This window comes from Crocodylus porosus, unplaced genomic scaffold (genome assembly GCF_001723895.1).
Source record: "Crocodylus porosus isolate Cpor-Errol unplaced genomic scaffold, CroPor_comp1, whole genome shotgun sequence".
Taxonomy (NCBI): domain Eukaryota; kingdom Metazoa; phylum Chordata; order Crocodylia; family Crocodylidae; genus Crocodylus; species Crocodylus porosus.
Window position 1 is genome coordinate 22,302,563 of NW_017728911.1, and position 14,549 is coordinate 22,317,111.

The 14,549-nt window shown below is 38.6% G+C and overlaps 2 protein-coding genes and 1 long non-coding RNA gene across 9 annotated transcripts in view; 1 reads left to right on the forward strand and 2 right to left on the reverse strand.

Moving 5' to 3' along the window:
* The first annotated feature begins 235 nt into the window (after positions 1–235).
* Positions 236–11,550, forward strand: SLC24A5 (solute carrier family 24 member 5). The gene is made up of 8 exons (XM_019533613.1): positions 236–412; positions 3,886–3,969; positions 4,059–4,162; positions 4,506–4,606; positions 5,740–6,020; positions 6,809–7,015; positions 10,297–10,398; positions 10,837–11,550. The coding sequence occupies exons 1-8, from the start codon at positions 346–348 to the stop codon at positions 11,163–11,165; spliced, it is 1,275 nt and encodes a 424-aa protein (XP_019389158.1). The 5' UTR covers positions 236–345; the 3' UTR covers positions 11,166–11,550.
* On the reverse strand, positions 8,062–10,303 carry LOC109309033. The gene is made up of 2 exons (XR_002100769.1): positions 9,945–10,303; positions 8,062–9,471 (listed from the first exon to the last, which is right to left on the reverse strand). It is a non-coding gene; the product is annotated as an uncharacterized LOC109309033 (long non-coding RNA).
* The window catches only part of MYEF2 (myelin expression factor 2), a 23,923-nt gene continuing 20,598 nt past the window's right edge, over positions 11,225–14,549 (reverse strand). For all 7 annotated transcript variants that reach the window (XM_019533612.1, XM_019533611.1, XM_019533610.1 and 4 more), the window contains 3 exons: positions 13,993–14,201; positions 13,861–13,912; positions 11,225–12,046 (listed from right to left, as the gene is read on the reverse strand). In XM_019533612.1, the coding sequence (XP_019389157.1) occupies positions 11,883–12,046; positions 13,861–13,912; positions 13,993–14,201 (425 nt within the window). In that variant the 3' untranslated portion in view covers positions 11,225–11,882. The remainder of the gene's footprint in view (positions 12,047–13,860; positions 13,913–13,992; positions 14,202–14,549) is intronic.

A 14,549-nucleotide genomic window follows, 5' to 3' on the forward strand; every position in this document is an offset into this window, starting at 1 on the left:
CAGCAGGAGAGGAACGATAGGGTGAGCAGAAACCCTGGGCAAACTCAGTCCAGTCTTCCTTTCAGACTCCACTCCCTGCCGCTGGAAGACACAGGAGATGGAGCAAGATGGACCGAGGGTCTGACCCCATCAATGGCCGTTCTTATGTAACCTTCCTTCCACCTGGCCAGAAGTCAGTTGTGGCTGTCCTCCACGTGCTAGTATACCCAATGACGCTTCTGTCTCTTTTCAGAAAATGAAACGCAGTGTGTCCTCTCTCCATCATCAGAATTTCCTGAAGGGTTTTTTACTCAACAGGAGAGAGAGGATGGAGGAATTGTTATCTATTTCATAATTGTACTGTACATGTTCGTGGCAGTATCCATCGTATGCGACAGTTACTTCCTACCTTCTCTTGAGATCATCAGTGAATGTAAGTCTCCTAATCTTCTGTAATATTGAACAGCTGTTGTTAAGAAAGATCTCTTTGAAAAACTTCACAACGCAGTGGTTATTCAGAAATTACTAGAGAAAGTGCAAAGTTTGTTTAGATTACTTGAGAAGATGTACAAGGAAAGCAGATTTAAGGTTGGTAACAGGATCTGATGCACTCTCTAAATGCCATTATCTTGGGGACATAGCCAAGCATATTCAAATCAGTGGTATTCCTGTTGTATAAGCCACGTTGACAAACGGGAGAGGGTTCAGGGAACCACAAGAGTGCTTAAAAGATAGGAAAGCATGCCTTATATAACGAAAGCTACTAGGAGTTTCATCCGTTTAGGTTCCCAAAGACAGGTTAAGTGGTGGCGTATACTCAGTGTGTAACTGCCTATAAAGCAGGAAAGACATCTGGTCAGAGGATTTGTCTGTCTAGCAGACAGAAGTATAATGAAAGCCAAAGGATGGAAGCTGAAGCCTGACAAATTCAGCCTTGAAATAGAGCATGAGTTATTAACAGTGACAGTAACCAGCCTGTAGGAACAACTAACCCTGGATGATTGTAAACTTGCTAATCACTGGACACTTCTAAATAGAGAATAGATTTTAAGAGATTCTAGTCCCATGCCTGTGTTATGCAGCAGGTCATACCAAACAAACAATCACAATGGTTTATTAGGTCTTCTCATTTGTGAAGCACCCAATATACATTAAAGCAACCACCAGAGGAGCAGAGTGCCTACTTTATATATGTATACACATAGCCACACATGCTCTAAGGTGATGGATGCATTAAGAAATACCTAACATTTAAATGGCAGGGGAAGAAAAGGTCTTAACTTGCTAAACTGCTAAAAATAATCAGTAAATTTTATTTGGGAGCAGCAGGATACTGGTTAAAAAAAAAAAAAAATTTGCTTTCTTCTATACCAACACTTGGGGGAAAAAACAAAACGTGTGCATATACACTAGGGTAGACTTAGTCTTCCTCTTTCCTTTATCCCAAATACAATATAGTATTGAAGAATAAACAAAAGGAAACAAAATTCAAATTCCAAATCTTAGTTATTTAAAGATGCTTCCGTGCATTTCAGAGAATGCTGAGGGTGTCTTAAATTTAACTAGGCCTCACAGTACAGCTACGTATATTCTAGAAATGTCTTTAAAGAGAGAGAGAGAAGGTAGTAGCATAACAAAAACAGCAAAGGGAGGCATGAACTGTAGTGCAAACTAGCAACCCGAGTATGCACCTAGGAACCTCAGTGGCTTTGCATAGCTCGTGCTGAAGTCCCTGATATCATGTACACTACAATATTCCCCATTTAATTTGTATTGTACCTTCGTTCATTCATTGCACCAATACCTGTGAACACTTAAGAGCCTTACTCATTGGCAGAAAAAAAAAAAGGGAACTTAAGATGTCAAAGATAGTAAAATTACAAAAATGTTTTGTTTTCGCATTAGTTTATTAAAAAAACACTAAGAAAATTGATTTAAAAATTGACTGGTGGAAAGACTACAAAACAGTAACTGATAACTGCTTATTGCTCTCCAGTTAACATTAGCAAGAAAGGAATATCTCAGTTTACCCTTCTTAAGCAGACACCTCTCCCATGCTTGCCTATGTTGGAAAAAGTTTTTTGATGGAGAAAGAAACTGACTTGCCCCATGAATGTTTCCAGACAGAACCCTTCATTCAAAGACTGATAGCAAGAGCATCTTCACTGCTGTTAATGGAATTACTCATCAACTTCAGTAGACTTAACTAGCCTTCCCATGATTCTGTCCACCTTGGGCTTTCCTTCCCAGATCACATGGTCATAAATATGTAAAATAAATGTACCGCACTGCTGTTTCAGATGTCAGTTTATGACTGCAGGAAAAAAAAAAAAAAAAAAGTCTTAAGCTCGCCCTCAAATACTTTAGCAAGAAACGTGTGTCTTTTTTGGGTCCCCCTTTACCCACTTGTACAAGGGGTAAATGATGAGCTAAGCCACACAATATGCTTTTAGAATTAGGAGGCATGCTTCTCCTAAGTTCTCGATCCTGGAAACATTTTGTAGGATCACATGTCAAATTCTTCTACAACCTCAGGCACTTTCTATTATTTCAGGCATAAATACATTTCAGTCACCATCACAAATAAAATACTAAAGTACTGAAAGCTAATAATACATTTAAAAAAATTCTGGCCCTTTAGTGGCTTATATTAGCCTTACTGATTAATTCAAAGGTCCCAAAATAGTTAAAGAACAAGTTATAAAAGCTAAGTCATTTCTTTAATTCCGTGTTGTTGCAGTTCAAGGGCAAAGGCAGTGCCGATGTCTCCTCCTGCTTGTACTTATGACACAATTATAAGACAGTGATCAGCAACATTTTTGGCCACAGTGGCAAAAACACTCCAGCCTCAACCCACACCTCAACTTAAGTGTGCCAGGAACAGACAACAGGGGAGCCACAAGGAGCCCGATCCTCACTGCTGGCAGCGGATGCACCCCCTTCCCTGCCATGTGCCCAGAGGCACACATCCAGCTGCCACCAGCCACAGAACCCAGGCTGCTTGCAGCAGGTGGCAGGCAGGCTGCAGACAGCTGCATCAGGGTCCAGAGACCTGGCCCAGCTCCGTGAATGGTAGTGGCTACATGCACACCTCAGGGCACAGTGGGGAAGGGACCAAGACAGCACAAGCCCCACCCCTTCCCCACTGTTTGCTCAGAGGCACCTGTGCACCCACCAACACCCTGGAGTCAAGCCAGGGCTCTGCAGACCTCCATAGTGGTTTGCAACCTCCTGGCAACCTGCCACAGCCGACCTGGGCTCTGGGCAAGCCCCTGCCACCCATCAGAGCCTGGGCTGCTCACAGCAGGCAAGCTGCTGCACCAAGTTACTGACTATGGGTTTATGTGCACCTCTAGGCAGATGCCTGGGAAGGGGCCATGGTTGCACTGTCCTATGTGTACCCCAAGGCATGCATGTAGTCACCACTGGCTATGGAACCAAGCCAGGGCTCCAGCCCCCAGTGCACCAGTTGCAGCTTCCCAGCTGCCTGTCACAGAGCCCAGGTTGCTGGCAATGGGGGCTTACAGCCTCCCTGCCACCTGCTGTGAGCAGCCCAGGCTCCGTGGCTGGTAGCAACTGCCCAGGGCCTAGGCTGGCTGTGGTGTGCTGACCAAAACAGCCTCATGTGCCATGCTCTGGCACCCGTGTCGGGGTTGTCCACCCATTATAAAATACCCTTGGCGGTGTTGCTTGTAGTCATGGGTTAGGTTTAAAGTGATGATTTGGGGGATTCCTTCTCTCCTTACAAATACAATGGACTGGCCCTCAAATAGCCCAGGAAGCCCCTTCCACTCCCACGTTCTATTAAGTAATGTAAAGAACAGAATTTTGTTTCTAATACATGAACAAATAAAGATGTTAAACTGTTCTGCTTTTAACAAGGTTTCTTCATATTTCTTTTCAAAGCTCTTGGCCTCTCTCAGGATGTTGCTGGAGCAACTTTTATGGCAGCTGGGAGCTCTGCTCCTGAATTAGTCACTGCTTTTTTAGGTAAGAAAGCTGACTGGTCAGAATATATCATTCACTCCCTTAAAACCCCCAAAAAGTGGAAATTAGGTTAAGTGCTACTTTGTTTGCAGGAGTATTTGTGACAAAGGGAGATATTGGAGTGAGCACCATCCTTGGATCAGCAATCTATAACCTTCTTGGTATTTGTGCAGCTTGTGGACTGTTATCTAGTATGGTACGTATCAATTTGGATCATTACTGTTAAAACTACATAACTGTCTTTCTGTGGTTTATTGACAAAAGCCACAAAACAAATTTTGTATGACAACTGTCAAGTTTATTCAGTTTAAAAAAAAAAAAAAACACAAAAAACACACCAGCATGAAATTTAAGTTTTAAAAGATAAACTCACCAAAAAGATTATTAAAGTTTTTAAAAACACTAACTTGTTAAATCATTGTACTTCAATCATACCTAAAAGTTTAAAAAGTTATTACATAAGACAGGAACATTGATGCAGTATGTACAGTAATGTGAAAGTATTACAGCAGCTTCAAAGAGAGAAATGTGTTTTGCAGGCTTCACGTCTATCCTGTTGGCCACTGTTCAGAGACTGCCTGGCATATACAGTTAGTGCAGCAGCAGTCCTTGCAATGATATTTGACAACAGAATTTACTGGTAAGAGCACCACTAGTGTCAAACTTATACTGACTGGAGATTCATGAGATAGTGTAAAATTTTAAATTTGTTGTTTACTTCAAATGTTGGCCTCAAGTAGCCTGATTTAATAGTCACCAATATAAATCAAAGATCCTTGGCTTTGAAGAAATTAAATAATCCAGTGCTTGCAAGGGCTATTAACATCCCTAGAGTCCTACATATTTTTAGATCTCAACCAACACCAGCATACATATGCTGCCACATGATTTACTTTGAACTTGTTTGAGTGGCCCCTCTCTTGAGCAGGTAGTTTCTCCCTTGTCTGGCCTCTCCATTCAGGACAGTAACCCTAAAAAACATCTCTCTGCTATTAATCGGACTGACTTTACATGGAACTTTTCAATTATTTTTAGTTAATACTGGCCACAAGTGTATCTGAACCCGTGAGAGGTTTCTCTCATTAGCAAGTCTTGTGCCATCCATTTGCCAGTACTTCCTTCCTTTCCACAAAAATTAGTCTGTGAGATGGGCAATATGGGACAAAAATCTGACTAGGTTTCTCAAGAAATGGGAATTAGAAGCACCCACAAAAATGCCATTAATTTTATGGTCAAATTATTTGCAGGGCAGATATACAAGTATCAATCAGTGAAGTGTTTTGGTGTAAAGAGAGAAAAAGTTGTATTGAAGTCAAGGGAGATGCATCTACCCACACCAGAAGAGAGATGGTCTAGTTTTTCCATTCTAAGAGCAGGTTCTGCTGTATTCTCCAGCAACTGAGCTGGGACTAGAAATGCAGTACTGAAGTTCAACTATTGTTGCTACTTAGTAGAGGGAAGTATGTCCATTATGAATAATTTCCAGGACTGACTCCACGTGTTTTCTTAAGCTCCAAGGGATGATATACAACTATAGAATACATAAGATTTAACAGGGCTAGGCCATTACTCTATGAATCAATCTGCTGCAAGATAAAGGAGAAATACTTAACCTCCAGTAAGGCATCAATATACAAAAGTACCTGTCCCTGCATATCTAGAATATTTTTCAATACAGAGCATAAAAGCTGGCTTTGTTTTCACTTATTTTTCTTCTGTAACCAAAACAGTTTAAAATTCTTATCTCCAAGTAAAATTCAACTTTTATTCTAGGTATGAAGGCGCTTTCTTGTTGTTGATATATGGATGTTACATTTTGGTGCTGTGTTTTGACATTCAAATTAATCAGTATATTATGAAGAAGTTTAGCCCCTGCTGCACTTGTTTTGCAAACTCCATGGAAGAGAATGCTGAACAACAGCCACTGACTGGGTGGAAGGAAGAGAGTCGGCCACTACTTCGTCGACAGTCGAGAACAGATAGTGGAATTTTTCAAGATGAATCAGACTACTCTCAACTTTCTATAAGTCTACATGGGCTTGATATTCCTGAAGGTATTAAACATAGCTTCTACAACTGAGTGGATAGCTTTTTCAGTTGTCTCAAAAAGGAGTTAAGCTTTCAGACAACTTGCTCTTAAAAGCTCTAGGTCACAGAGCAACTGTAAATGAGTTTCTATACATCACTAATCCTTCTTGGTAACCTGCCCTTCACAACCAAGCCTTCCAATTGTATTAAATCACCAAAAAAAAAAAAAAAAAAAAAAAAAAAAGGAGTTGATTGTTACCATATACTCAATACCATATTAAACAAACTAAAATAAGGATAGTTACTAGTTTTTCCCTGGGATTCTTTGTGGATATATTGCTCAACCAATAGTGCATTTTATCAGTTGAAAGATACTCATATAAAAATAAGAGCCACTTGGACTAAGACATATGGAGATATTGCAACAAGGGCAGGTTTAGAGAATAGAGTCAAGAGGGTAAGCAACAGCCATGACGAAAGCTTCAGTTTCCTAAAATACACTTTCAGGTAAGTACTAGATAGTGGTTAGTGCTTTCTTGTATTATAGTAGTATCTTTTGAAAACCCATTACAAGTAGTTACTCAAGTACACCTTTCCATAATGCAAAAGGGGGGAGGGAGGGGGAGTGAGAGAGAGAGAGAACTTCAGAGATTTATCTGCAGAGCTGCACACACCGGTAAAGTTAAGTTAGGCAGAATATTTATATACTTTTCGTCATCATTTTCACCAACACGTAAAACCCAACTACATGCAAATATGGTATTATGGTGGGGTAGTTAAAAAAAAACTGTTACCTTTTTTCTCTCTCCAACAGATCCTTCAAGTGTCTTCACCATGCCTGAAGCAGATATGAAGAGAATTCTCTGGGTATTATCCCTTCCTATTATTATACTTCTCTATTTGACCATACCAGATTGTAGAAGACAGTTTTGGAGGAACTGGTTCATGGTGACATTTTTCATGTCAGCAGCATGGATTTCTGCATTCACATACATCCTTGTATGGATGGTAACAATTGTGGGTATGTAGTTAACAATTTCTCAAACCAAGTAATACATGATCTGATGAATAAGCCAGTTTGCCTGCAGCTTAGTACTATACCCTTCCCTGAAAAAAAAAAAAGCTTAGCCTCAAACTAGAGTCAACTTGCTTCCTCAGCTTAGCAAAAAGTTTTGTAACTAAAGCCAAGTTGCACTATCAAACTTTTCCATTCATACGATGGGCAAACGTTCATACGGCTCTGTAACAAGGAAGGGAGAGAAACAACTCATCTAAACAGTGCACCAAGTAGTGAAGCAAGAGGAACAAATTTTCAATATTAAGATCTTAAACAGCATTAGATACGGTGTTATTTTAACTAAAGTTACCAAATTTATCTGCCAAAACTGGAATTAGTTTCCTCCATACAGCCATAATTCTTATTAACACCTTTGAAACAGTTTCGCTTGCATATCAGTTGTTGAAGAGATGCTCAAATTCCATAGTTCAAGAAGAGACTTTCAAAAAAAATAGCAAGTCATCTTAAAATCTGTCATTAGAGAGGGACTTGTAAAAGAAAGGAAAAAAGAAAATTTGGGGTTCACCCTTTTCTGCTTAAAATTTTTAATTTTTTCTATTAAAAAAAATCAAGAATAATCAAGTACTGTTGCATTTCTTGGAAGCTTTGTGTATTATAAATGCAAGGTCATGCAAGTCCATATCTTAAAAGGGGAAGGACAGAATTGCTAAATTCAAGTCATCATGGTTCTTCCTCCAGTAATAGGACTTGGAATGATAACTCTAAAAGCAAATGTGTTTCTTAATCTAAATGGTTTCCCCTTAAATCTCATTTCCTAGTTCTGCAATTACTTCCAGTAGAAACCAGTTTCTAAACTTAAAAACCAAGCAGGACAGTTGCAAGCCTTCCACAGTGTCAGTATATTAAAAACAGAAGGGGGAGGGAAATGAAAAAAGGATACAGCTCTTGCTTCTCTCCTTGGTAACTCACTCTAGCTCTACCTGTATATTTTATTACTTATGCATCTTAGTTACAGTTAAGCCTACCTTGCATTACTCCTTTTTTTTAAAAAAAAAATACGGAAAAGAAAGCAATTGCCACAGGGGTGGATGCAATTTGATGCAAACTAGTATGTCTCATATTCTAATATACAGGTACAGAATTCAGCACTCACCGCATTCACACCTTGTTCAAAACATTCCTCTTGTTTATGAAGAGGGGAAAAAAGAGCAGGTACTTTATTGTACATAAGGAAAAGAGTCTTTCAAAGATTCCTATTTCAGTGAATGCTATTTCTGATCTGCTAGGTGGAACTGTCATTCGTGTGAAAGTATGTATGCTAGTTTCAAACACTTCAGGATACTGTACCACCCTGAACAAAGATTGAAAGTATTACTGGTGCTGGTCTGTTTCCAGATCAAATGTCTTCTAGTGACATGTTAAAGTTCTAACCCTAGGTTCTTTTCTTATAAATTTTCTTTCATAAAAATGATTTTGCAGTTACAGTGATGGCACAAGATTTGTACAGGTGTAACCAGACTGGAACTTAAAGTGTGAAACAAAACAGAATGTAGCACATGCATTAGCACAAGAGGGTTAACACAGAGAAGAACTGGTAGTAGAGCAAGACAACAATACTACATATATTCAAGGGGCTGATCTCAAGAGCAGGATGTATTTTCATAGTCACTCATTATCCTAGATCTGCAATTCACCTAGAACTATATGCTAAGTCTAATGACAAAAGACAGATCAAATTAGCTTGAGATTTAGGAATATCTTCTTGCAACTTTGAGTGCCAGAAACCAATACTCTGCCATAAGCCAATTCATTCATACTTTAATTCCCCATTGGCATGAACTATTACTTTTCTGCCTTGTTTGCTTAATGGGTGATCTTGAATCATCTTCCTGTGTTGGTTCCTTTAATCTATAGAATTTTTATAAAGACGAAGGGGGAGAAGTACCATTACAAATTTTACAGACTCATATTAATGTTACCCTTTGAAAGGGAAGCACCAGTTTTGACTTCTTTAAAATTCCATATTTAATTAGGTTAGGCTGGTAGTAAGCAAATCAGGGGTTGGTCTAGTCTAAGCTCATTGATAAAACACACTGCATCAAATGAGTTTCTACTCACTTATTACTGTATCAAACTATTAACAGTAATAAGCATTAAAGCCCAGTGCAAGAACATTTTAGAAGCAGATGCTGTTTGCAGTGTAGTGAGCAATGTTCACAGCTATGTATAAAAATAAACTATTTAGTAGTTTGAATAAACTTGTTAAATACTTCATATTTTCTCCAGAGTCTTACGAGTGCTACGTAAAGAGAATCAAATACAGACAGTGTCTACTCAATAGTCAAATCAAACCTAAAGGTTGAAAGGGATAGCTTCAAAACAACTGCAATATTTGTATCTGAATCTTAGTTCCAGTTAAAGGAGCTGAAGAACAAGATTGAAGATAAGCAGTTAATGCCCTAAAAAAAAAAAAAATGCATGAATAGCTATTTGTACAGTGGGGAGGAATACAGTGTGCTGCTACTTTATTTTAGATTAGATTACATAGTTTTTCTACTTTAAAATTGATATTTACCTATAGGAATCTTTTAAAATCATTACTCACACCCAGTAAGTAATCTAACACTCTTCCCTTTGTTTCCTTTGACTACAACTAACAACTGGAAAAAAACTATGAAACATTTTTTAACTGAAGTTTTACAGCAATGATTTTTTTTAACTGTACTCTAACAAAGACTAAAAAGGTTTTTCTTTTTCTCCCAGGTGCCTCCCCCCAGGGAGTTAATGTGCTTTTTACAAAACTGAACGATTAAAGGAGTTACTGCTTCATGTGACATCTAACCCTCATGTGATAAGATGCCTAAAGAACAGAAAAGATTGTTCTGTTTGCAGAATTTTAGGAGAGTGCCAATAGCCAAATTTCAAAACTTACTATATATCTGCAGGAACAGTTGATAATGGCCTCCTGCCACTAGATGGAAAGCTGGAAACAAATTTTACATGTTACTGATATATTTTGGTGCAGTAAAACGTGGTTATTATACTTATAAGTAAACATTAATTTTGACTGGTAAAAACTAATGCAATAAACACACACACATCCCTTATGATTTCAGGGAGCTAAATTATGTATCCAAAATCTAAATTTAGCTGGAAATTCCTTTTGAAAATAGCCTATAAACCCCTCTTTTCCTGGCCCAGCAAGTACGGCTCCTCCATTATTTCCTCAAGTGAAACTTTGAGTATGAGATCTGATATTACTCCATATTATTTATTCATTACAGGTGAAACGTTGGGGATTCCAGAGACAGTAATGGGCCTTACATTACTAGCAGCGGGGACAAGCATACCAGACACAGTTGCAAGTGTGCTTGTGGCTAGGAAAGGTAAGGATTTCACTATTCACATTCGCTTCACTGATCTTTTTAAGGGGTATGCTAGGGCAAAGAATTCTTTATTTCACTACTTCTGAAAGGTCCACAGAGGAGGCCAGAGCTGCTGCTCAAGAGCCTATAATACAGGTTTACTAATACTAAAACAAAACTTTGTCTGAGGTCAATGGATTCCAAAATTAATGTTTAAAACAATTGTCCAAGCTATTCTAGGAATAGTCCAATCTGTTCTTGAGTAAGTGTTACAGTTCACTTTAAAAACACCAGTAAATTAATGCAAGTTATTTTGTCCCAGCTTAGCTGATTTCAGACCACTTGAACAGCTTATTTTATCAAGTGTGATTGTACAGATGCTGGGTTTTGGGGAAATTATTGAAAAAAATTACAAAGCACAAAAGATGACTCTTTTAATCAGTGTCTTTTGTTTTGCAGGAAAAGGAGACATGGCTTTGTCTAACATTGTAGGATCCAATGTATTTGATATGCTGTGCTTAGGAGTACCTTGGTTTATAAAAACTGCTTTCGTAGATAGATCAGCACCTGTGGAAGTGAACAGCGGTGGTTTGACTTACACAGCCATTTCTCTTATCTGCTCCATTGTTTTTATTTTTCTGGCAGTTCATTTAAATGGATGGAAACTAGATAAGAAACTAGGAGCAGTCTGTCTAGTGATGTACTTAGCATTTGCTACATTATCAATTTTATATGAACTTGGGATCATAGGGAACAATCATGTGAGAGTCTGTGATGACTCATTTTAAAGTCAGTGACTGTACTGAAGAAAAAATAAATAAATAAAAAACAACCCAAGAGAGGAGAGTAAGGATCAATTTCTTCATTTAGTGAAATAAAAAAAAAAAAATCCAAAACTCCCTCTGGGCTCTAAAACTTATTTACAGAACTTCTAAACCATGGCTTAAAAGTAATCTTAAAAGTAGAACAAAAAGTATCACAGCCTACTTGGAGCCCTTTTCTTTTAGAATCAAGAATAACAGTGCAACTACAACGCATATATAAAAGCAAAATTCTGAAAAAAAGTCTAAATTTTTACATTACAATGTTGATACAGGATGGGGGAAAATCTGAAACACTAAACATATCCCACTATGCAAATCTTGAGATTAACAGAGAAAATGGCTTATTTTATTAAAAACAGTATAACCATTCATTTAAACTGAATGACTAGAGACACTTGGCCTAATTCTCCAAAGGTGCAGAGCATCCACAGCTTCCACCATCCATAATGGGACCTGCAGGTGCTCAGTGCCTCCAAAAACCAGGCAGCTGTCTTTAAAAACCAAACATAGTAAGATTCAGTTAACAAGAATCACAGTATATTAAACACTATACTGTTAAAGGCTGGTGGGATTTAAAAGTTCGTTTTTACAGCTTTTGTAAGCATACAATGTTACTAAAACTGACTTACTAGGATAGAGAAGCTAAACAGACATAGGAATGTTCCTGAACACAGTTTTAAATTATGCATTGCGATCCAAGCGTACATCAATTTCTCTGCCACTGATTTTTATGCCATTCATTATTCTACAGGCCTTTTCAGCAGATTCTGGCGAGTCAAATCTGACCGTTCCACAGCCTTTTGATTTTCCATTCTCCATTTTTATTTCTGCAAACATTACGTGACCTAAATAAGTAAGTTAAACGGCAGTTATTAGTCTAAATTGTACTACCAACTTGGATAACCACTTTAAGAGGCATCTGGTATTTCCTGAAATGTGCAAATCAATGGAACTGAACCCTTTCAAAGTCTTGTGCCCATCTTGTTCAAAACTGTTAACTAACTGACCAGAGCTTTCATCCTAACACTGCACTGCTGCTTGGACCATGTTACCTTGCCATAACACATGCAACCCTCATAAATAAATATTAACTTTCTAGAAAGGTAAACCTGCTAATTGACAATTGCTGGGGAGGTATTCTTTGGGACAGTCTTTTCTTCATAAAAGGAAAAGGAGGATGGGCTTTACGTCCCTTTCAGTTATTCAGAGCTGTCAAGAACTTTCCAGATGCTAGTCATCACAGTCTGATGAAAGACTGTGATACCCAACCCACTGTGCTTAATGGAATATAGCCAAAAAGAGCAGGAGCCAGCAACCTTCAAGCTGCAGGCTGGGAATAGGGAGAAGTGGGAACAGCATGGAAGCAGATTCCAGCTTCCTGGCCCTAGCACAGGAGCAGAGGGCTCCACTTACACTGCCATTGCTTCTCCCAGCCCCCCACACTCTCTGGCTGCAACCAGAAGGGAGCTGCTCTACAACCAGGGAACTGGAAGTTTCTCCCTGCCGTTGGCACAGCTACCAACTAGAGGGGAGGGCAGAGAGAAGCAGCAGCAGCAATATGAACATAGCTTCCAGCTCACCAGCCACAGCACAGTTCCTCACTGCTCAGCCCCACTGTGGGCATAGGAATAATTGGCCCGCTCTGTGAGCTGTACATTACTGACTCCTGTAAAAGGAGTGACACATAGGGAAAGTTGAGACATGATATAATATAATAGCCACCCTATACAAGAAGGAAAGGGGGCATTGTCCAGAGCTTGACAATTTAGCAGCAGGGAAGGTGTGGCAGATTAAATTTCCACTGCTCTCCCAAAGTTTCCTGACCTATGAGGAGGTCTCTAGGCTGGATGCTATGCCTCCATAAGCACCCCTGACTTGACACACAATTTTTTAAAAAGATATGATACTACATTGCCCATTAGACCTTAAGGTATTAATACAAACAAGCCACCAGATATAAAAACAAGCCTCCTTGAACTACACAACTTTATTTATTTATTTTAAAGGCAGTACTCTAACTTCATATGTGTTAACTAGCCTTTCACTGAAAAGAGAGCATTTTGAGACAACAAATCTTGATGCTCCCTGGAGGACACCAGCATGAGGATAAACTGTTACCTTTTTTAAATCTCTGGATAAGCATTTTCGATGCAAGCACATTTTTAGCTGTGTAGCTACATTCATACAGGTAGGTTGTGCCACTTCAACTGTTTCTACACAGCTAAAAAAAAAAAATACAAAACTAATAGGTAGACAAGTTTATGATCACTTTCTAAATTTGTCCAAAGGACAAGAGACTTTCCGAATCAACTGTACCAGAATATCCACACCAATTCTGCATCTACACAACATCCCCCCCGCCAAAAAATAAAAAAAAAAAGCAGAAATCCTTTTATTTTCTTCAAATAAGGAAGTTACTGCCCTCATAAACAAACAAAGCAGGTCCACTTGGCTGCACAGAAACAATCTGTATTTAGCTAGGTCATAACTAAAGTTTCAAGAGCTTATTTCCCCAAGTTAAGAAACATAAATATTTAAACTAGATAAACTATTCTCCAAGCTATTTAACAACTTGTTTCACCACCGTCCTTTGTCAAACGACTACTCATTAAGCTTCACTGACTTCATGGTTTATGCAAGAGAAGATTCATACACTTACCACATTGACTGAATTTCTCCTTTAGTTTCTGCCAGGTCAAGTCAAAAGGAAGCTAGAATGAAAACAGGTATTAGTAATATTACACAGTGTGTGTAAAACATGCTGCTTGTTTGTTTGAATTCACATGCTTACATTTCTGACAAATATTTGGTTGCCTTTAGAGCCTATTCTCTCTCGCATGCCACTTCCCATTGGGCCAGCTACAAATCCTCGATCCATATCGATGTTTCTTTCAAGGCCAGCTCCCATTGCTGGTCCCATTCGATCAAAGCTAGAGCTCATTCGGTCCATCCCCATTCCCATTCCTCCAGTCATACTGTTCATACCACCCATTCCACCACCTGGACAGAAAAAAAAAAAAAAAATAGAAAACAGAATTTTAGGGAAAAGTTCTCTCTTTGATAATAAATGCAACTTAAGCAGCATACAAAGCTTAGTTAACCAACAGGTCTCGAGTGGTAAAAAGTAGAGTTATTTTACAGACTAGAACTGGTCTAACACACACCACATTCATTTTATACTTGTTCCAAGTAATTAAGAAACAGTATGAATATACTGTTTCACCTACCACTGTTGCATGCTTTAACTTAAAATATAAACAAAAATTACCAAAAGAGCCCTTTAAATGAACATCTAATTGTTCATTAGTCTGGCAGCATTTTAGTAAAAAAAAAAAAATGAAGGGAAAA